Genomic DNA, 20,709 nt, shown 5'->3' on the forward strand with positions numbered 1-20,709 from the left:
TGTGGGTTTTGGCAGACTTCAGGGAAGACATGCCAGATGAGCCTGGGAGACTCCAGCTTAATCTGGATTCAGGAGATATCTCCTCGGGCCAGCTAGTAATTGTAGGATAAGCCTAATGAGTCTTCACAGGATGAAGAGAGTAACGTGCCAAGGTAGCAATCGATGTCCTCATTCGAGAGGTTGAAGCTGGTGCTCAGAGAAGCGGGGAACTTGGCCAGAACAAGCAGGTGTGCACCCAGACAGAACCCCCAGATCCGGCCATTGGAGCTCAGGGAGGCCACTGGTGTGGCTTGTCCCTGTGGCAGGGGCCGAGGCATGCAGCCCACCCTGATTCCTGCGGGGGCCTGACTTGGGAAGTGCCATCTGGTAGCTTTGAGACTCACCAAACCAAATTGCACTGGAGAGAGGAAGGACACCTTCCTTCATCCACCCCCCACCCCCGCCGGATTCCCACATACCCTGACCCCTTTCTCTGGATTTCGGAGCCATTTCCAGAGTCCCGCTCATATGACCTCATTCGAAGTGCACTGTGGACGAGCTGCCATCTGCAGCTGCTACCACAGCAGCCAAGGGCTTTAGCTCCCGAGTACCTCCCTTCCTTTGGAACTTGGGGGCCCTCTACTCCCCACTTGCACACCACACACCTTTGCTGAGGATTGTGGGGACCCTCACTCAGTTTGCAGCACGTTGTAGCCATCCCTGTCCTCTCAATACCTCCCTTGAAACTCAGCTTGTGAGCTCCTTTGGAGCAGCGTGGCCCACCTGCAACACTGCAACGGAAGAGACACAGCTGACAGTGAAACAGCAGCTTAGATCTGACGGCCGGAAAGCTCTGTCAAAAGGGACCTCCCTCTTCACACCGTAGAGGCTCTAGGAGCCGCCAGGGTTTCGGAACCAGTGCTGGGGCCAAAAGGACTCCACAGCTGTTTTCCTTCCTGGGGAGGGTTCTGGCTCGAGTGGGAATGGCTCAAGTCTCCTAAGGTTCTGAAAGCCCACTGTGTGCAGATTCACGGTACACAGAGAGCAGAAGGTGGAGTCCTGTCCTGGAGGTGGTCACAGCTCACGGATGAGCCAGGCAGGCAGGCAGGCAGGGCATGAGAACACCTGAGCTGCCTTCATGAGTGAATGGTGTGGGGGCAGAGGAAGAGAAGCCGGTCTGCTCCCTCGTGTGGTGCCCAGGGCAGGTTGTCCCCAGAGGAATCCCTTACGACAGTGAGGACTATCACGGCTGTTTCCCAAGGGGTTCTGTCAGTGCGTGTCTTCCCCGGAGCGGTCAGGCCGTCTCTAAAATACACTGGCCATGGGCATTGCCTCTCCTTGGAACTTCCCATCTGTTTCTCTTTTTTATGGAACAGTGAATTTCTAGAGGGGTTCTGGGCCACAAGGATGTTGGGTCATTTTCTAGCCTTCTGTCATGAAGAACGCTTTCCTGGGCGTTGGGGTGGTTTGTTGTTCCAGCTCCCTTTCTTGGCTTCTTTTGGGAGCTGGTGCAACAAGAGGAGCTCAGCCTCTGCCTTCTGGCTGAGATGGCACCCTTCAAACAGCAATGCCTGCCTGGAGATAATGATGGCATTTGCCAAAAGGGCTTCGTTTGGCACATGGTATCTTGAAAGGACGTACAACGTCCTTTCGGCTATCAAAGGCTAGTTCAAAGGACATAAACATGAGAACTCTCCAGTGGAGTCTTACAGTAGGTGGAGCGTCCGAAAAAAACTCCTTCAGTCATTTCACTGAGAGTCATTGATTGGGGACACCAAGAATATAGGAAGGAATGCAGAAGGAAAAGATGAAATTGTGTTCAGGATCGGGCGGAGGGATGAACAGGGCGTGCTTGCCTTGAATCCAGGCTTTGTTGGGGGGTGGGGCATAAAGATGGAACGGGTCTGAAACTACAAAGTGGTGATGGTAACACAGTATCACCAGAGTTACACAACAGTGTTCCCAAATTGCAACAATGATGAAAAAGTTTACTAATCCCAACTTAACCAACAAAAATACAGGAAACCACGCAAAAAAGAAAACATCACCAGAAAGGTGGAAACAAACCAAATGCAAAGCAGTTCGGGGGAAAGGAACTCCATGTCCCCTGGGGGCAGACCGAGTTGACGGCGTCCACGGTGAGCAGACAGGGATGGAGGCTGCAGAGCCGACCGCTCCCCTGGACGTGGTGTTTCCGGCAAGGGCTCTGGGTCTCTGTCCAGAGCGGGGGCTCGTTCTCCCTGCAGGGGTGGGTGAGTCATCGTGGGCGTCTGGGTGTTGCGCGGGAGCCAGGGCAGGCTCTCCCTGCCGAGGCGGTGACTCCTCCTCTGCCTCGGGTTCTCCTGCCAAAGGCCGAGCAGGTAGAGGTGCACGTGGAGGTGGAGGTTCTGGCTGAGGGGGTGGGACATCAGTGCCTGGGGCTGGGGGTCCTGCAGGCACGGAGATCCGATCTGCCCGGTGTGCTGGCCAGTACCCAGCTGGCCTGGTGTCTCTGCGAGGGCAAGTCTCGGTTCTCCATCTGCCCTCGGTGGATCCCTGGGTCCTGCACCTGGAGCCACCACCTCTGTAGGGACAGGTCTGGGAAGTGGAGCCTGGTTCCAGTTGGAGGCCAGTGCTAGAGCTGTGGGAGAAGCATCGTTTGCCCGCAGGCCAGCCTTGGCATGTGCGTATCCCGGGACAGAAAGCTTCCAAGAGATTCCCAAAGAATACCCAGGGTCGGATGTCTTTTGGGACTGAAGTGTGCAAGATGGGGGGCGGGGGGTGTGAGGCCAGCGCTTGCTGCAGGCCCAGCAGCAGCTTTCGGGGACTCGTCCCTGTGTAGCTCAGCACCCCCTCCGCACACACTCCCGTACACCAGCCCCAGCGTCCTCACCTCTGTGCTCTGGCGTGCTGGGCTCCAGGTCCTCCTGCTGCCTCAGAGGCCGGGGTTCTCGGGACTCTGGGTCGGAGCCGGGTGTGCTGAGCTCCGTGGCAGCCTCAGACTGGGCCGCCGGGTGTATCCTGGGCGGTGTCTCGGCAGCAGGCCTTCCCCGCCTCCGCTTCGCCCCCGGTGGGGCTGATGCCTCCGTGGGCACGCTCACCTGGAGCCTGCACTGGGCCTCACGGGCGGGGGGGTGGTGCTCCGACCCCTCCCTCCGGGAGCTGGATGGGGTGTCCCCGTCCTCGGCCTCATCACGTGGGAAGCTCTGCAACGACAGTGACCGTCAGCCAGCCATGCTGGGAGTTTTCCGAGCTGGGCCTGGCCAGTGGAGCCGCTGCTTCGGCCTGCTCGAACTTCTCTGCCCAGAAGGGTCAGAGACGTGTGTCTGCTCAGATCCCCACCCGGGAGGAAAGAGACCCACCTGAGGGTGTGAGGTCAGCCTGGGCGGCCGGCCCTGCCCGCACTCTCCCCATCCCGCCCAGCATGCTCTCCCCTGGGGTGTGGACACAACTTGTCCGCAGGCTTCTGACCCCACATCCACCTGGGCTTCCTTGAGGGAGACACACCCCGAGAAACCCGCATCCACACACACAGGCAAAGGACCCGGTGTTTCCGGGTGGCATGGGAGAGGTGGCCTGGCCCGGCCTGGGGCTCCCCGTGTTACCTTTCTGTTTCTCCGGGCAAAGGGCCAGAGGCGTCTCGGGGGTGCCCTGAGCCAACGTCGACAGGGTGCCCACGCACACTGCCTGTGAGCTCTCCTGAGGCCCCGGCCTCTGGGCAGGGGCAAACAGCAGAACATCTCGGCAGCAAGTGATCTGGCTGGGGGCTCCTCTCCGCTCTCGAGGCCTGGATACCCGGGTTGCGGGTTCTGTTGGGTTCTGTTGCCGGCAGGTGACATCATTTCCTGGGGTTCGTGCTGAGGTCCCTTCCCCAAAACTTCCCAAGGGAATCCCTGGGTTTCTGACTGCTCGACCACCACCCTTAAGCCATGTGCAGGCACAGTGACACCCACCCAGCCCAGCCGACAGCCCTGGGGAGGCCTGGGTGCAGCCAGGGCCTGAGCTCCGAGGGCCCCGCTGCTCTCAGACCAGGCTCCTTCTTCTCATAAGTGGTGTGGCCCTGGACAAGCATATGCCCCTCAGGGTTTCCCCAGTCTCTCCATCTGCAGAGTGGCGGTCATTCTCCCATCTGCTTCCTAGGTCTGTCGGCCTACGAGCAGCTCCATGCCTTTCCACCTGGGGCCGATATCACGTGGAGCGTGTGCGCTGAGACTTCAGAAAGAAAGATTCCTTCCTGGGCTGACACAGCACAGAATGGGGCAGAACGAGGCCTGGATGTGCCGTGGTACCCAGGAAAAGGCACTCCCCCTCCTGACTGTTTTGAGACCCCGCATCCAAGTTGGAGGACCGAAAGGAAGACTCGAAGGTCTCCCTCTCTTATAGAAAAGAGTGGCCAACTTTCTGGTCCTCTGTTTCCATTGAGATTCTGTTCAAGTGTCCCAGCTCGGCTTCTGCGGGTGGCTGAGCTTCTAATGGCTCCCTGCGTTCTTGTCTTTTCCTCTCCAAACCTTCCGTCCTTTTCCCCCTTCTGGGGTGGATGGGCGCTGTCATTGCTTCTACCTTCGAGACAGATTGATGAAAAGTCTGGACCATCGACTCCTTTCCTCTCTTTGGTTCCGTGTCTCTCTCTGGCTGTGTCCCTCTCTTTTCCTTTCTCAATTCAGTCTGTGTCTTCCTCTTTCTCTCTCGTGTGTGGACGGATGGATGCTAGGAATGCACGTGTATATGATTAGATGAGGGTTATGTTTTAGGGATAGGTTAGAGGGAGAGAAAGGCTTTAGGTCGGAGTTGGTCATGGGGGAAGGGTCAAGGGTGGTGGTGGTGTTTCTTGGAATCTGAGTGCTGTGCATTCTTCGTCTCTTTCCATATGAACCCCTTCTCAGATACACCACTTGCAAGGAGTCTCTCGTGTTCCGTTTCCTCTCTTTTGCATTTGTGAATGCTTGCTTAGCTTCTCTGTTGTGAAGAGGTTCCATTGGATGGAAACCCATTGGTGTACTTCGTGTACCTCTTTCCCTTACTTGAAGAGACCCATTTCTACCTCCGCCCAGCAAATGGCAAGGAGACTCTGATGTTAAGGAGCCTTTGACCTACGCTTCTTTCTAGCTATCTCATGACATCAGCCTTTAGGGTGAGGTTTTCCCCGATATTGAGGTGGTCTGAGATCAAAACCAATAGCGTTCTTCAGATGTAGCTGTCTGGTTTTCCCATGGACATGTATTGAAGAGGCTTTCTTGTTCCCATTTGGATATTCTCCCCTTCTGTGTCAGAGATGAGTTGAGCATGGATGCTGGGGTCTGTGTCTGGACCCTCAACTTTATTCCATCGATCTGGATCTGTGTGTGTTGTTGTATTCCCAATAGCATACTGTCCGGCTCCTGCTGCTGCTGCTGCGGCTAAGTCACTTCAGTCGTGTCTGACTCTGCGCGACCCCATGGCCTGCAGCCTACCAGGCTCCTCCGTCCAGGGCATTTTCCAGGCAAGAGTACTGGAGTGGGTCGCCATTGCCTTCTCCGATACTCTCCTGAGGATCCTAGTTTGGTCGTCTGATTTCCTTTCACACAACCTTGGATGTCCGTATCGGGGCTTTTTCGTCGGATTGTATTGACAATTTAGGCTCTTTTCTGTTTCCGTACCCCTTTTGCAATTCTTGGTTGGGTGCGAAAATGCATTGGCATTTTGGGAGGAATAGCATCGAAGCTGTGGATTGCCTTGTGGGGCTGGGATATCATTTTCCAAATAGGAATTCTTTCAAGCCCTGAGCACAGCTTCTCTTTCCAGGGATTGGTGTGGGCTTGATCTTCCTTCTTCCATCTCTCGCCGTTTTGTGAGAACAGGTCCTTCCTTCCCTTCTGGGTTAGATGGACCCGTGGGGATCACTTCAGTGAATGGCATTGTCAGTGGGGGTGATAATTCCCTTCTCATTGGAAGACTTTGCTGTGAGTATTAGAAATGCAAGTGATTTCTCTTCCCCTTCCTCCCTGTCCATCTCTCAGAGCCACCGGGAAACAGAGGCCTCACCCAGGGTCACACAGGCCTGAGGAGGTACAACTAGACTGTTGATTCTTCAGGCCCTCAGTGCTGGACATCATCCGGGATACTCTGTGTGTGTCTTCCTCAGTCTGGTGTCCCTTCAGACCTTTCCCTAGTTTTCACAGGCTTGTTGTGTTGGTGTTCTTTGTCTGTTTGGAGACACATCCTTGATAAGCTTTGTGTTTCCACTCATTCGTCTCGCGATGTGTGACCTGTCTTTTGCTTTTGTACTGAGGTCTTTCCCACAGTAGATATCTTTGATTTTGCAAAGTCCACTGTATTCTCCTGGTTTTTTTTGTGGACTGCCTTTTAGTTTTGTGTGTGAAGACTCAAAGCACGTGTCCGGTTTCGGCTCATTGTTCCTCTAGATTTGTGACAAGTTTTCATGGAATGTTTGTCTAGGGATAACTGGAAGTGAACTCGGTGTAAGGTGTCAAGTCTCCATCTTCATTCATGTCATCCCCTGCAGTTTCCAATACCCTGTTCCTGAGTGGTATTGGAGACCTTGAGGGAAGTTTGCTTGCATTGGAGTTTGCGTTTCCACCTTGATTAACTTCACACTGTTCTGCCCTCAGGGACACTGTCAAGGGGGAGTGAGGAGCAGCCTGCACTTCCAGCAGTGACCACACGGTGGGGCGAGTGCTGCTCTCCCCTCTGGGAGCCCCAGGCCACAGGCATCCCAGTGAGGAGCCAGCTCTGTGCTCAGCTGAAAGGAGTTAGTCTCTCAGGAGCCTCTGAGCCCTTCCGTTTGGATCACCCAGGGTGGGCATTTACTGTGACAGAAAAAATTGCCCTGAATTCCATGGACGGAAGAGCCTGGCTGTGTAGAGATCGTGAGTTGCCGTGAATCAGACACAACTGAGGACACAAAAATTCAATAGATTAAAACACTTTTTGGGTGTGGGGGGGAGTGAAAGGGGGTGATGTGGGTTTTTTTGTCTTATAAAATAGCCAAGGGAAATCTAGTTTAAACCTAAATTCACATATATGGGATAGGTATAGCTCTCCGTCACCCTATTAAAAAAACTACTAAACTTTTTTGAAAGTTTATTTTGTAGCTTCCTTGAGCACTTCATTGTGAAGCTTTTTTTTTTTTTTTTTCTGTGACTTTGGCCTCATTAAAAAGTACGGTTTGCCTTTACTGGATAATTTTGTTCATTGGTTTCTTAGGGAATCTTGGTAATATTTGAGTTTCCTGGGGAGTATGGTCACATGACCTGGCCCTGGCCAATCGGTGCCTTCCACCTCCTTGGCCACTGTGATTGGCTCCGGACTGGGGCAGTGCCCAATCGGGGCCCAGGGCCGGGCCTCACGTTAGAAGCCAGGGGAAGAGGAGCTCTCGTCCTGCTGGGGTAGGGGAAGGGGTGGGGCCGGGGGAGGTCAGGCTCCATAAGTGGGAGGGGCGTGAGGTCCGCCTGCGGCAGTTGGTGACCTTCCTGCTCCCCTCAGGGCAGAGCCGCCGGCGTGAGAATGAGGGCGCTGCTGAGCCCAGGGACTGGGATGGCCTGTTGCTGCTGTGGTCCCAGAGCTCCACCCGAGACCTGAGGGAAGCCGTCTGCCCGTGAGTCCTCTCCCGCTTGTCTGTCAGCTTGTTTGAAACATGCTGGGTTTTCTGCCCAGCTGGCTAAGGGGAGTCCCTGGAAACGCAAGGGTGTGGGTTTTGGCAGACTTCAGGGAAGACATGCCAGATGAGCCTGGGAGACTCCAGCTTAATCTGGATTCAGGAGATATCTCCTCGGGCCAGCTAGTAATTGTAGGATAAGCCTAATGAGTCTTCACAGGATGAAGAGAGTAACGTGCCAAGGTAGCAATCGATGTCCTCATTCGAGAGGTTGAAGCTGGTGCTCAGAGAAGCGGGGAACTTGGCCAGAACAAGCAGGTGTGCACCCAGACAGAACCCCCAGATCCGGCCATTGGAGCTCAGGGAGGCCACTGGTGTGGCTTGTCCCTGTGGCAGGGGCCGAGGCATGCAGCCCACCCTGATTCCTGCGGGGGCCTGACTTGGGAAGTGCCATCTGGTAGCTTTGAGACTCACCAAACCAAATTGCACTGGAGAGAGGAAGGACACCTTCCTTCATCCACCCCCCACCCCCGCCGGATTCCCACATACCCTGACCCCTTTCTCTGGATTTCGGAGCCATTTCCAGAGTCCCGCTCATATGACCTCATTCGAAGTGCACTGTGGACGAGCTGCCATCTGCAGCTGCTACCACAGCAGCCAAGGGCTTTAGCTCCCGAGTACCTCCCTTCCTTTGGAACTTGGGGGCCCTCTACTCCCCACTTGCACACCACACACCTTTGCTGAGGATTGTGGGGACCCTCACTCAGTTTGCAGCACGTTGTAGCCATCCCTGTCCTCTCAATACCTCCCTTGAAACTCAGCTTGTGAGCTCCTTTGGAGCAGCGTGGCCCACCTGCAACACTGCAACGGAAGAGACACAGCTGACAGTGAAACAGCAGCTTAGATCTGACGGCCGGAAAGCTCTGTCAAAAGGGACCTCCCTCTTCACACCGTAGAGGCTCTAGGAGCCGCCAGGGTTTCGGAACCAGTGCTGGGGCCAAAAGGACTCCACAGCTGTTTTCCTTCCTGGGGAGGGTTCTGGCTCGAGTGGGAATGGCTCAAGTCTCCTAAGGTTCTGAAAGCCCACTGTGTGCAGATTCACGGTACACAGAGAGCAGAAGGTGGAGTCCTGTCCTGGAGGTGGTCACAGCTCACGGATGAGCCAGGCAGGCAGGCAGGCAGGGCATGAGAACACCTGAGCTGCCTTCATGAGTGAATGGTGTGGGGGCAGAGGAAGAGAAGCCGGTCTGCTCCCTCGTGTGGTGCCCAGGGCAGGTTGTCCCCAGAGGAATCCCTTACGACAGTGAGGACTATCACGGCTGTTTCCCAAGGGGTTCTGTCAGTGCGTGTCTTCCCCGGAGCGGTCAGGCCGTCTCTAAAATACACTGGCCATGGGCATTGCCTCTCCTTGGAACTTCCCATCTGTTTCTCTTTTTTATGGAACAGTGAATTTCTAGAGGGGTTCTGGGCCACAAGGATGTTGGGTCATTTTCTAGCCTTCTGTCATGAAGAACGCTTTCCTGGGCGTTGGGGTGGTTTGTTGTTCCAGCTCCCTTTCTTGGCTTCTTTTGGGAGCTGGTGCAACAAGAGGAGCTCAGCCTCTGCCTTCTGGCTGAGATGGCACCCTTCAAACAGCAATGCCTGCCTGGAGATAATGATGGCATTTGCCAAAAGGGCTTCGTTTGGCACATGGTATCTTGAAAGGACGTACAACGTCCTTTCAGCTATCAAAGGCTAGTTCAAAGGACATAAACATGAGAACTCTCCAGTGGAGTCTTACAGTAGGTGGAGCGTCCGAAAAAAACTCCTTCAGTCATTTCACTGAGAGTCATTGATTGGGGACACCAAGAATATAGGAAGGAATGCAGAAGGAAAAGATGAAATTGTGTTCAGGATCGGGCGGAGGGATGAACAGGGCGTGCTTGCCTTGAATCCAGGCTTTGTTGGGGGGTGGGGCATAAAGATGGAACGGGTCTGAAACTACAAAGTGGTGATGGTAACACAGTATCACCAGAGTTACACAACAGTGTTCCCAAATTGCAACAATGATGAAAAAGTTTACTAATCCCAACTTAACCAACAAAAATACAGGAAACCACGCAAAAAAGAAAACATCACCAGAAAGGTGGAAACAAACCAAATGCAAAGCAGTTCGGGGGAAAGGAACTCCATGTCCCCTGGGGGCAGACCGAGTTGACGGCGTCCACGGTGAGCAGACAGGGATGGAGGCTGCAGAGCCGACCGCTCCCCTGGACGTGGTGTTTCCGGCAAGGGCTCTGGGTCTCTGTCCAGAGCGGGGGCTCGTTCTCCCTGCAGGGGTGGGTGAGTCATCGTGGGCGTCTGGGTGTTGCGCGGGAGCCAGGGCAGGCTCTCCCTGCCGAGGCGGTGACTCCTCCTCTGCCTCGGGTTCTCCTGCCAAAGGCCGAGCAGGTAGAGGTGCACGTGGAGGTGGAGGTTCTGGCTGAGGGGGTGGGACATCAGTGCCTGGGGCTGGGGGTCCTGCAGGCACGGAGATCCGATCTGCCCGGTGTGCTGGCCAGTACCCAGCTGGCCTGGTGTCTCTGCGAGGGCAAGTCTCGGTTCTCCATCTGCCCTCGGTGGATCCCTGGGTCCTGCACCTGGAGCCACCACCTCTGTAGGGACAGGTCTGGGAAGTGGAGCCTGGTTCCAGTTGGAGGCCAGTGCTAGAGCTGTGGGAGAAGCATCGTTTGCCCGCAGGCCAGCCTTGGCATGTGCGTATCCCGGGACAGAAAGCTTCCAAGAGATTCCCAAAGAATACCCAGGGTCGGATGTCTTTTGGGACTGAAGTGTGCAAGATGGGGGGCGGGGGGTGTGAGGCCAGCGCTTGCTGCAGGCCCAGCAGCAGCTTTCGGGGACTCGTCCCTGTGTAGCTCAGCACCCCCTCCGCACACACTCCCGTACACCAGCCCCAGCGTCCTCACCTCTGTGCTCTGGCGTGCTGGGCTCCAGGTCCTCCTGCTGCCTCAGAGGCCGGGGTTCTCGGGACTCTGGGTCGGAGCCGGGTGTGCTGAGCTCCGTGGCAGCCTCAGACTGGGCCGCCGGGTGTATCCTGGGCGGTGTCTCGGCAGCAGGCCTTCCCCGCCTCCGCTTCGCCCCCGGTGGGGCTGATGCCTCCGTGGGCACGCTCACCTGGAGCCTGCACTGGGCCTCACGGGCGGGGGGGTGGTGCTCCGACCCCTCCCTCCGGGAGCTGGATGGGGTGTCCCCGTCCTCGGCCTCATCACGTGGGAAGCTCTGCAACGACAGTGACCGTCAGCCAGCCATGCTGGGAGTTTTCCGAGCTGGGCCTGGCCAGTGGAGCCGCTGCTTCGGCCTGCTCGAACTTCTCTGCCCAGAAGGGTCAGAGACGTGTGTCTGCTCAGATCCCCACCCGGGAGGAAAGAGACCCACCTGAGGGTGTGAGGTCAGCCTGGGCGGCCGGCCCTGCCCGCACTCTCCCCATCCCGCCCAGCATGCTCTCCCCTGGGGTGTGGACACAACTTGTCCGCAGGCTTCTGACCCCACATCCACCTGGGCTTCCTTGAGGGAGACACACCCCGAGAAACCCGCATCCACACACACAGGCAAAGGACCCGGTGTTTCCGGGTGGCATGGGAGAGGTGGCCTGGCCCGGCCTGGGGCTCCCCGTGTTACCTTTCTGTTTCTCCGGGCAAAGGGCCAGAGGCGTCTCGGGGGTGCCCTGTGCCAACGTCGACAGGGTGCCCACACACACTGCCTGTGAGCTCTCCTGAGGCCCCGGCCTCTGGGCAGGGGCAAACAGCAGAACATCTCGGCAGCAAGTGATCTGGCTGGGGGCTCCTCTCCGCTCTCGAGGCCTGGATACCCGGGTTGCGGGTTCTGTTGGGTTCTGTTGCCGGCAGGTGACATCATTTCCTGGGGTTCGTGCTGAGGTCCCTTCCCCAAAACTTCCCAAGGGAATCCCTGGGTTTCTGACTGCTCGACCACCACCCTTAAGCCATGTGCAGGCACAGTGACACCCACCCAGCCCAGCCGACAGCCCTGGGGAGGCCTGGGTGCAGCCAGGGCCTGAGCTCCGAGGGCCCCGCTGCTCTCAGACCAGGCTCCTTCTTCTCATAAGTGGTGTGGCCCTGGACAAGCATATGCCCCTCAGGGTTTCCCCAGTCTCTCCATCTGCAGAGTGGCGGTCATTCTCCCATCTGCTTCCTAGGTCTGTCGGCCTACGAGCAGCTCCATGCCTTTCCACCTGGGGCCGATATCACGTGGAGCGTGTGCGCTGAGACTTCAGAAAGAAAGATTCCTTCCTGGGCTGACACAGCACAGAATGGGGCAGAACGAGGCCTGGATGTGCCGTGGTACCCAGGAAAAGGCACTCCCCCTCCTGACTGTTTTGAGACCCCGCATCCAAGTTGGAGGACCGAAAGGAAGACTCGAAGGTCTCCCTCTCTTATAGAAAAGAGTGGCCAACTTTCTGGTCCTCTGTTTCCATTGAGATTCTGTTCAAGTGTCCCAGCTCGGCTTCTGCGGGTGGCTGAGCTTCTAATGGCTCCCTGCGTTCTTGTCTTTTCCTCTCCAAACCTTCCGTCCTTTTCCCCCTTCTGGGGTGGATGGGCGCTGTCATTGCTTCTACCTTCGAGACAGATTGATGAAAAGTCTGGACCATCGACTCCTTTCCTCTCTTTGGTTCCGTGTCTCTCTCTGGCTGTGTCCCTCTCTTTTCCTTTCTCAATTCAGTCTGTGTCTTCCTCTTTCTCTCTCGTGTGTGGACGGATGGATGCTAGGAATGCACGTGTATATGATTAGATGAGGGTTATGTTTTAGGGATAGGTTAGAGGGAGAGAAAGGCTTTAGGTCGGAGTTGGTCATGGGGGAAGGGTCAAGGGTGGTGGTGGTGTTTCTTGGAATCTGAGTGCTGTGCATTCTTCGTCTCTTTCCATATGAACCCCTTCTCAGATACACCACTTGCAAGGAGTCTCTCGTGTTCCGTTTCCTCTCTTTTGCATTTGTGAATGCTTGCTTAGCTTCTCTGTTGTGAAGAGGTTCCATTGGATGGAAACCCATTGGTGTACTTCGTGTACCTCTTTCCCTTACTTGAAGAGACCCATTTCTACCTCCGCCCAGCAAATGGCAAGGAGACTCTGATGTTAAGGAGCCTTTGACCTACGCTTCTTTCTAGCTATCTCATGACATCAGCCTTTAGGGTGAGGTTTTCCCCGATATTGAGGTGGTCTGAGATCAAAACCAATAGCGTTCTTCAGATGTAGCTGTCTGGTTTTCCCATGGACATGTATTGAAGAGGCTTTCTTGTTCCCATTTGGATATTCTCCCCTTCTGTGTCAGAGATGAGTTGAGCATGGATGCTGGGGTCTGTGTCTGGACCCTCAACTTTATTCCATCGATCTGGATCTGTGTGTGTTGTTGTATTCCCAATAGCATACTGTCCGGCTCCTGCTGCTGCTGCTGCGGCTAAGTCACTTCAGTCGTGTCTGACTCTGCGCGACCCCATGGCCTGCAGCCTACCAGGCTCCTCCGTCCAGGGCATTTTCCAGGCAAGAGTACTGGAGTGGGTCGCCATTGCCTTCTCCGATACTCTCCTGAGGATCCTAGTTTGGTCGTCTGATTTCCTTTCACACAACCTTGGATGTCCGTATCGGGGCTTTTTCGTCGGATTGTATTGACAATTTAGGCTCTTTTCTGTTTCCGTACCCCTTTTGCAATTCTTGGTTGGGTGCGAAAATGCATTGGCATTTTGGGAGGAATAGCATCGAAGCTGTGGATTGCCTTGTGGGGCTGGGATATCATTTTCCAAATAGGAATTCTTTCAAGCCCTGAGCACAGCTTCTCTTTCCAGGGATTGGTGTGGGCTTGATCTTCCTTCTTCCATCTCTCGCCGTTTTGTGAGAACAGGTCCTTCCTTCCCTTCTGGGTTAGATGGACCCGTGGGGATCACTTCAGTGAATGGCATTGTCAGTGGGGGTGATAATTCCCTTCTCATTGGAAGACTTTGCTGTGAGTATTAGAAATGCAAGTGATTTCTCTTCCCCTTCCTCCCTGTCCATCTCTCAGAGCCACCGGGAAACAGAGGCCTCACCCAGGGTCACACAGGCCTGAGGAGGTACAACTAGACTGTTGATTCTTCAGGCCCTCAGTGCTGGACATCATCCGGGATACTCTGTGTGTGTCTTCCTCAGTCTGGTGTCCCTTCAGACCTTTCCCTAGTTTTCACAGGCTTGTTGTGTTGGTGTTCTTTGTCTGTTTGGAGACACATCCTTGATAAGCTTTGTGTTTCCACTCATTCGTCTCGCGATGTGTGACCTGTCTTTTGCTTTTGTACTGAGGTCTTTCCCACAGTAGATATCTTTGATTTTGCAAAGTCCACTGTATTCTCCTGGTTTTTTTTGTGGACTGCCTTTTAGTTTTGTGTGTGAAGACTCAAAGCACGTGTCCGGTTTCGGCTCATTGTTCCTCTAGATTTGTGACAAGTTTTCATGGAATGTTTGTCTAGGGATAACTGGAAGTGAACTCGGTGTAAGGTGTCAAGTCTCCATCTTCATTCATGTCATCCCCTGCAGTTTCCAATACCCTGTTCCTGAGTGGTATTGGAGACCTTGAGGGAAGTTTGCTTGCATTGGAGTTTGCGTTTCCACCTTGATTAACTTCACACTGTTCTGCCCTCAGGGACACTGTCAAGGGGGAGTGAGGAGCAGCCTGCACTTCCAGCAGTGACCACACGGTGGGGCGAGTGCTGCTCTCCCCTCTGGGAGCCCCAGGCCACAGGCATCCCAGTGAGGAGCCAGCTCTGTGCTCAGCTGAAAGGAGTTAGTCTCTCAGGAGCCTCTGAGCCCTTCCGTTTGGATCACCCAGGGTGGGCATTTACTGTGACAGAAAAAATTGCCCTGAATTCCATGGACGGAAGAGCCTGGCTGTGTAGAGATCGTGAGTTGCCGTGAATCAGACACAACTGAGGACACAAAAATTCAATAGATTAAAACACTTTTTGGGTGTGGGGGGGAGTGAAAGGGGGTGATGTGGGTTTTTTTGTCTTATAAAATAGCCAAGGGAAATCTAGTTTAAACCTAAATTCACATATATGGGATAGGTATAGCTCTCCGTCACCCTATTAAAAAAACTACTAAACTTTTTTGAAAGTTTATTTTGTAGCTTCCTTGAGCACTTCATTGTGAAGCTTTTTTTTTTTTTTTTTTCTGTGACTTTGGCCTCATTAAAAAGTACGGTTTGCCTTTACTGGATAATTTTGTTCATTGGTTTCTTAGGGAATCTTGGTAATATTTGAGTTTCCTGGGGAGTATGGTCACATGACCTGGCCCTGGCCAATCGGTGCCTTCCACCTCCTTGGCCACTGTGATTGGCTCCGGACTGGGGCAGTGCCCAATCGGGGCCCAGGGCCGGGCCTCACGTTAGAAGCCAGGGGAAGAGGAGCTCTCGTCCTGCTGGGGTAGGGGAAGGGGTGGGGCCGGGGGAGGTCAGGCTCCATAAGTGGGAGGGGCGTGAGGTCCGCCTGCGGCAGTTGGTGACCTTCCTGCTCCCCTCAGGGCAGAGCCGCCGGCGTGAGAATGAGGGCGCTGCTGAGCCCAGGGACTGGGATGGCCTGTTGCTGCTGTGGTCCCAGAGCTCCACCCGAGACCTGAGGGAAGCCGTCTGCCCGTGAGTCCTCTCCCGCTTGTCTGTCAGCTTGTTTGAAACATGCTGGGTTTTCTGCCCAGCTGGCTAAGGGGAGTCCCTGGAAACGCAAGGGTGTGGGTTTTGGCAGACTTCAGGGAAGACATGCCAGATGAGCCTGGGAGACTCCAGCTTAATCTGGATTCAGGAGATATCTCCTCGGGCCAGCTAGTAATTGTAGGATAAGCCTAATGAGTCTTCACAGGATGAAGAGAGTAACGTGCCAAGGTAGCAATCGATGTCCTCATTCGAGAGGTTGAAGCTGGTGCTCAGAGAAGCGGGGAACTTGGCCAGAACAAGCAGGTGTGCACCCAGACAGAACCCCCAGATCCGGCCATTGGAGCTCAGGGAGGCCACTGGTGTGGCTTGTCCCTGTGGCAGGGGCCGAGGCATGCAGCCCACCCTGATTCCTGCGGGGGCCTGACTTGGGAAGTGCCATCTGGTAGCTTTGAGACTCACCAAACCAAATTGCACTGGAGAGAGGAAGGACACCTTCCTTCATCCACCCCCCACCCCCGCCGGATTCCCACATACCCTGACCCCTTTCTCTGGATTTCGGAGCCATTTCCAGAGTCCCGCTCATATGACCTCATTCGAAGTGCACTGTGGACGAGCTGCCATCTGCAGCTGCTACCACAGCAGCCAAGGGCTTTAGCTCCCGAGTACCTCCCTTCCTTTGGAACTTGGGGGCCCTCTACTCCCCACTTGCACACCACACACCTTTGCTGAGGATTGTGGGGACCCTCACTCAGTTTGCAGCACGTTGTAGCCATCCCTGTCCTCTCAATACCTCCCTTGAAACTCAGCTTGTGAGCTCCTTTGGAGCAGCGTGGCCCACCTGCAACACTGCAACGGAAGAGACACAGCTGACAGTGAAACAGCAGCTTAGATCTGACGGCCGGAAAGCTCTGTCAAAAGGGACCTCCCTCTTCACACCGTAGAGGCTCTAGGAGCCGCCAGGGTTTCGGAACCAGTGCTGGGGCCAAAAGGACTCCACAGCTGTTTTCCTTCCTGGGGAGGGTTCTGGCTCGAGTGGGAATGGCTCAAGTCTCCTAAGGTTCTGAAAGCCCACTGTGTGCAGATTCACGGTACACAGAGAGCAGAAGGTGGAGTCCTGTCCTGGAGGTGGTCACAGCTCACGGATGAGCCAGGCAGGCAGGCAGGCAGGGCATGAGAACACCTGAGCTGCCTTCATGAGTGAATGGTGTGGGGGCAGAGGAAGAGAAGCCGGTCTGCTCCCTCGTGTGGTGCCCAGGGCAGGTTGTCCCCAGAGGAATCCCTTACGACAGTGAGGACTATCACGGCTGTTTCCCAAGGGGTTCTGTCAGTGCGTGTCTTCCCCGGAGCGGTCAGGCCGTCTCTAAAATACACTGGCCATGGGCATTGCCTCTCCTTGGAACTTCCCATCTGTTTCTCTTTTTTATGGAACAGTGAATTTCTAGAGGGGTTCTGGGCCACAAGGATGTTGGGTCATTTTCTAGCCTTCTGTCATGAAGAACGCTTTCCTGGGCGTTGGGGTGGTTTGTTGTTCCAGCTCCCTTTCTTGGCTTCTTTTGGGAGCTGGTGCAACAAGAGGAGCTCAGCCTCTGCCTTCTGGCTGAGATGGCACCCTTCAAACAGCAATGCCTGCCTGGAGATAATGATGGCATTTGCCAAAAGGGCTTCGTTTGGCACATGGTATCTTGAAAGGACGTACAACGTCCTTTCGGCTATCAAAGGCTAGTTCAAAGGACATAAACATGAGAACTCTCCAGTGGAGTCTTACAGTAGGTGGAGCGTCCGAAAAAAACTCCTTCAGTCATTTCACTGAGAGTCATTGATTGGGGACACCAAGAATATAGGAAGGAATGCAGAAGGAAAAGATGAAATTGTGTTCAGGATCGGGCGGAGGGATGAACAGGGCGTGCTTGCCTTGAATCCAGGCTTTGTTGGGGGGTGGGGCATAAAGATGGAACGGGTCTGAAACTACAAAGTGGTGATGGTAACACAGTATCACCAGAGTTACACAACAGTGTTCCCAAATTGCAACAATGATGAAAAAGTTTACTAATCCCAACTTAACCAACAAAAATACAGGAAACCATGCAAAAAAGAAAACATCACCAGAAAGGTGGAAACAAACCAAATGCAAAGCAGTTCGGGGGAAAGGAACTCCATGTCCCCTGGGGGCAGACCGAGTTGACGGCGTCCACGGTGAGCAGACAGGGATGGAGGCTGCAGAGCCGACCGCTCCCCTGGACGTGGTGTTTCCGGCAAGGGCTCTGGGTCTCTGTCCAGAGCGGGGGCTCGTTCTCCCTGCAGGGGTGGGTGAGTCATCGTGGGCGTCTGGGTGTTGCGCGGGAGCCAGGGCAGGCTCTCCCTGCCGAGGCGGTGACTCCTCCTCTGCCTCGGGTTCTCCTGCCAAAGGCCGAGCAGGTAGAGGTGCACGTGGAGGTGGAGGTTCTGGCTGAGGGGGTGGGACATCAGTGCCTGGGGCTGGGGGTCCTGCAGGCACGGAGATCCGATCTGCCCGGTGTGCTGGCCAGTACCCAGCTGGCCTGGTGTCTCTGCGAGGGCAAGTCTCGGTTCTCCATCTGCCCTCGGTGGATCCCTGGGTCCTGCACCTGGAGCCACCACCTCTGTAGGGACAGGTCTGGGAAGTGGAGCCTGGTTCCAGTTGGAGGCCAGTGCTAGAGCTGTGGGAGAAGCATCGTTTGCCCGCAGGCCAGCCTTGGCATGTGCGTATCCCGGGACAGAAAGCTTCCAAGAGATTCCCAAAGAATACCCAGGGTCGGATGTCTTTTGGGACTGAAGTGTGCAAGATGGGGGGCGGGGGGTGTGAGGCCAGCGCTTGCTGCAGGCCCAGCAGCAGCTTTCGGGGACTCGTCCCTGTGTAGCTCAGCACCCCCTCCGCACACACTCCCGTACACCAGCCCCAGCGTCCTCACCTCTGTGCTCTGGCGTGCTGGGCTCCAGGTCCTCCTGCTGCCTCAGAGGCCGGGGTTCTCGGGACTCTGGGTCGGAGCCGGGTGTGCTGAGCTCCGTGGCAGCCTCAGACTGGGCCGCCGGGTGTATCCTGGGCGGTGTCTCGGCAGCAGGCCTTCCCCGCCTCCGCTTCGCCCCCGGTGGGGCTGATGCCTCCGTGGGCACGCTCACCTGGAGCCTGCACTGGGCCTCACGGGCGGGGGGGTGGTGCTCCGACCCCTCCCTCCGGGAGCTGGATGGGGTGTCCCCGTCCTCGGCCTCATCACGTGGGAAGCTCTGCAACGACAGTGACCGTCAGCCAGCCATGCTGGGAGTTTTCCGAGCTGGGCCTGGCCAGTGGAGCCGCTGCTTCGGCCTGCTCGAACTTCTCTGCCCAGAAGGGTCAGAGACGTGTGTCTGCTCAGATCCCCACCCGGGAGGAAAGAGACCCACCTGAGGGTGTGAGGTCAGCCTGGGCGGCCGGCCCTGCCCGCACTCTCCCCATCCCGCCCAGCATGCTCTCCCCTGGGGTGTGGACACAACTTGTCCGCAGGCTTCTGACCCCACATCCACCTGGGCTTCCTTGAGGGAGACACACCCCGAGAAACCCGCATCCACACACACAGGCAAAGGACCCGGTGTTTCCGGGTGGCATGGGAGAGGTGGCCTGGCCCGGCCTGGGGCTCCCCGTGTTACCTTTCTGTTTCTCCGGGCAAAGGGCCAGAGGCGTCTCGGGGGTGCCCTGAGCCAACGTCGACAGGGTGCCCACGCACACTGCCTGTGAGCTCTCCTGAGGCCCCGGCCTCTGGGCAGGGGCAAACAGCAGAACATCTCGGCAGCAAGTGATCTGGCTGGGGGCTCCTCTCCGCTCTCGAGGCCTGGATACCCGGGTTGCGGGTTCTGTTGGGTTCTGTTGCCGGCAGGTGACATCATTTCCTGGGGTTCGTGCTGAGGTCCCTTCCCCAAAACTTCCCAAGGGAATCCCTGGGTTTCTGACTGCTCGACCACCACCCTTAAGCCATGTGCAGGCACAGTGACACCCACCCAGCCCAGCCGACAGCCCTGGGGAGGCCTGGGTGCAGCCAGGGCCTGAGCTCCGAGGGCCCCGCTGCTCTCAGACCAGGCTCCTTCTTCTCATAAGTGGTGTGGCCCTGGACAAGCATATGCCCCTCAGGGTTTCCCCAGTCTCTCCATCTGCAGAGTGGCGGTCATTCTCCCATCTGCTTCCTAGGTCTGTCGGCCTACGAGCAGCTCCATGCCTTTCCACCTGGGGCCGATATCACGTGGAGCGTGTGCGCTGAGACTTCAGAAAGAAAGATTCCTTCCTGGGCTGACACAGCACAGAATGGGGCAGAACGAGGCCTGGATGTGCCGTGGTACCCAGGAAAAGGCACTCCCCCTCCTGACTGTTTTGAGACCCCGCATCCAAGTTGGAGGACCGAAAGGAAGACTCGAAGGTCTCCCTCTCTTATAGAAAAGAGTGGCCAACTTTCTGGTCCTCTGTTTCCATTGAGATTCTGTTCAAGTGTCCCAGCTCGGCTTCTGCGGGTGGCTGAGCTTCTAATGGCTCCCTGCGTTCTTGTCTTTTCCTCTCCAAACCTTCCGTCCTTTTCCCCCTTCTGGGGTGGATGGGCGCTGTCATTGCTTCTACCTTCGAGACAGATTGATGAAAAGTCTGGACCATCGACTCCTTTCCTCTCTTTGGTTCCGTGTCTCTCTCTGGCTGTGTCCCTCTCTTTTCCTTTCTCAATTCAGTCTGTGTCTTCCTCTTTCTCTCTCGTGTGTGGACGGATGGATGCTAGGAATGCACGTGTATATGATTAGATGAGGGTTATGTTTTAGGGATAGGTTAGAGGGAGAGAAAGGCTTTAGGTCGGAGTTGGTCATGGGGGAAGGGTCAAGGGTGGTGGTGGTGTTTCTTGGAATCTGAGTGCTGTGCATTCTTCGTCTCTTTCCATATGAACCCCTTCTCAGATACACCACTTGCAAGGAGTCTCTCGTGTTCCGTTTCCTCTCTTTTGCATTTGTGAATGCTTGCTTAGCTTCTCTGTTGTGAAGAGGTTCCATTGGATGGAAACCCATTGGTGTACTTCGTGTACCTCTTTCCCTTACTTGAAGAGACCCATTTCTACCTCCGCCCAGCAAATGGCAAGGAGACTCTGATGTTAAGGAGCCTTTGACCTACGCTTCTTTCTAGCTATCTCATGACATCAGCCTTTAGGGTGAGGTTTTCCCCGATATTGAGGTGGTCTGAGATCAAAACCAATAGCGTTCTTCAGATGTAGCTGTCTGGTTTTCCCATGGACATGTATTGAAGAGGCTTTCTTGTTCCCATTTGGATATTCTCCCCTTCTGTGTCAGAGATGAGTTGAGCATGGATGCTGGGGTCTGTGTCTGGACCCTCAACTTTATTCCATCGATCTGGATCTGTGTGTGTTGTTGTATTCCCAATAGCATACTGTCCGGCTCCTGCTGCTGCTGCTGCGGCTAAGTCACTTCAGTCGTGTCTGACTCTGCGCGACCCCATGGCCTGCAGCCTACCAGGCTCCTCCGTC

General features: G+C 55.5%; 3 protein-coding genes across 3 annotated transcripts; all 3 read right to left on the reverse strand.

The window, feature by feature from the left end:
• Positions 1 to 1,950: 1,950 nt before the first annotated feature.
• LOC145517209 (uncharacterized) lies at positions 1,951 to 3,756 on the reverse strand. Its single transcript, XM_081519476.1, has 3 exons — positions 3,564 to 3,756; positions 2,852 to 3,164; positions 1,951 to 2,599 (listed from the first exon to the last, which is right to left on the reverse strand). The coding sequence occupies exons 1-3, from the start codon at positions 3,696 to 3,698 to the stop codon at positions 1,971 to 1,973; spliced, it is 1,077 nt and encodes a 358-aa protein (XP_081375602.1). The 5' UTR covers positions 3,699 to 3,756; the 3' UTR covers positions 1,951 to 1,970.
• A 3,583-nt stretch (positions 3,757 to 7,339) lies between these two features.
• Positions 7,340 to 11,383, reverse strand: LOC145517307 (uncharacterized). The gene is made up of 3 exons (XM_081519585.1): positions 11,207 to 11,383; positions 10,495 to 10,807; positions 7,340 to 10,242 (listed from the first exon to the last, which is right to left on the reverse strand). Exons 1-3 carry the CDS (start codon positions 11,339 to 11,341, stop codon positions 9,614 to 9,616), a joined length of 1,077 nt encoding a protein of 358 aa, XP_081375711.1. The 5' UTR covers positions 11,342 to 11,383; the 3' UTR covers positions 7,340 to 9,613.
• A 3,598-nt stretch (positions 11,384 to 14,981) lies between these two features.
• On the reverse strand, positions 14,982 to 19,019 carry LOC145517314 (uncharacterized). The gene is made up of 3 exons (XM_081519592.1): positions 18,851 to 19,019; positions 18,139 to 18,451; positions 14,982 to 17,886 (listed from the first exon to the last, which is right to left on the reverse strand). The coding sequence occupies exons 1-3, from the start codon at positions 18,983 to 18,985 to the stop codon at positions 17,258 to 17,260; spliced, it is 1,077 nt and encodes a 358-aa protein (XP_081375718.1). The 5' UTR covers positions 18,986 to 19,019; the 3' UTR covers positions 14,982 to 17,257.
• Between the last annotated feature and the right edge of the window lie 1,690 nt (positions 19,020 to 20,709).

Source organism: Giraffa tippelskirchi, chromosome 8 (assembly GCF_054371585.1).
Source record: "Giraffa tippelskirchi isolate mGirTip1 chromosome 8, T2T-mGirTip1v1.2.pri, whole genome shotgun sequence".
Classification (NCBI taxonomy): Eukaryota; Metazoa; Chordata; class Mammalia; order Artiodactyla; family Giraffidae; genus Giraffa; species Giraffa tippelskirchi.

Excerpts from the sequence above, each read along its gene's own strand:
- LOC145517307 (XM_081519585.1), bottom strand. The coding sequence starts at position 11,341 with ATGTTCTGCTGTTTGCCCCTGCCCAGAGGCCGGGGCCTCAGGAGAGCT. Across the intron at positions 10,808-11,206 it reads TTGCCCGGAGAAACAGAAAG|AGCTTCCCACGTGATGAGGC; the intron begins GTAACACGGGGA and ends CTGTCGTTGCAG. Across the intron at positions 10,243-10,494 it reads CAGCACGCCAGAGCACAGAG|CTCTAGCACTGGCCTCCAAC; the intron begins GTGAGGACGCTG and ends CTTCTCCCACAG.
- LOC145517314 (XM_081519592.1), bottom strand. The coding sequence starts at position 18,985 with ATGTTCTGCTGTTTGCCCCTGCCCAGAGGCCGGGGCCTCAGGAGAGCT. Across the intron at positions 18,452-18,850 it reads TTGCCCGGAGAAACAGAAAG|AGCTTCCCACGTGATGAGGC; the intron begins GTAACACGGGGA and ends CTGTCGTTGCAG. Across the intron at positions 17,887-18,138 it reads CAGCACGCCAGAGCACAGAG|CTCTAGCACTGGCCTCCAAC; the intron begins GTGAGGACGCTG and ends CTTCTCCCACAG.
- LOC145517209 (XM_081519476.1), bottom strand. The coding sequence starts at position 3,698 with ATGTTCTGCTGTTTGCCCCTGCCCAGAGGCCGGGGCCTCAGGAGAGCT. Across the intron at positions 3,165-3,563 it reads TTGCCCGGAGAAACAGAAAG|AGCTTCCCACGTGATGAGGC; the intron begins GTAACACGGGGA and ends CTGTCGTTGCAG. Across the intron at positions 2,600-2,851 it reads CAGCACGCCAGAGCACAGAG|CTCTAGCACTGGCCTCCAAC; the intron begins GTGAGGACGCTG and ends CTTCTCCCACAG.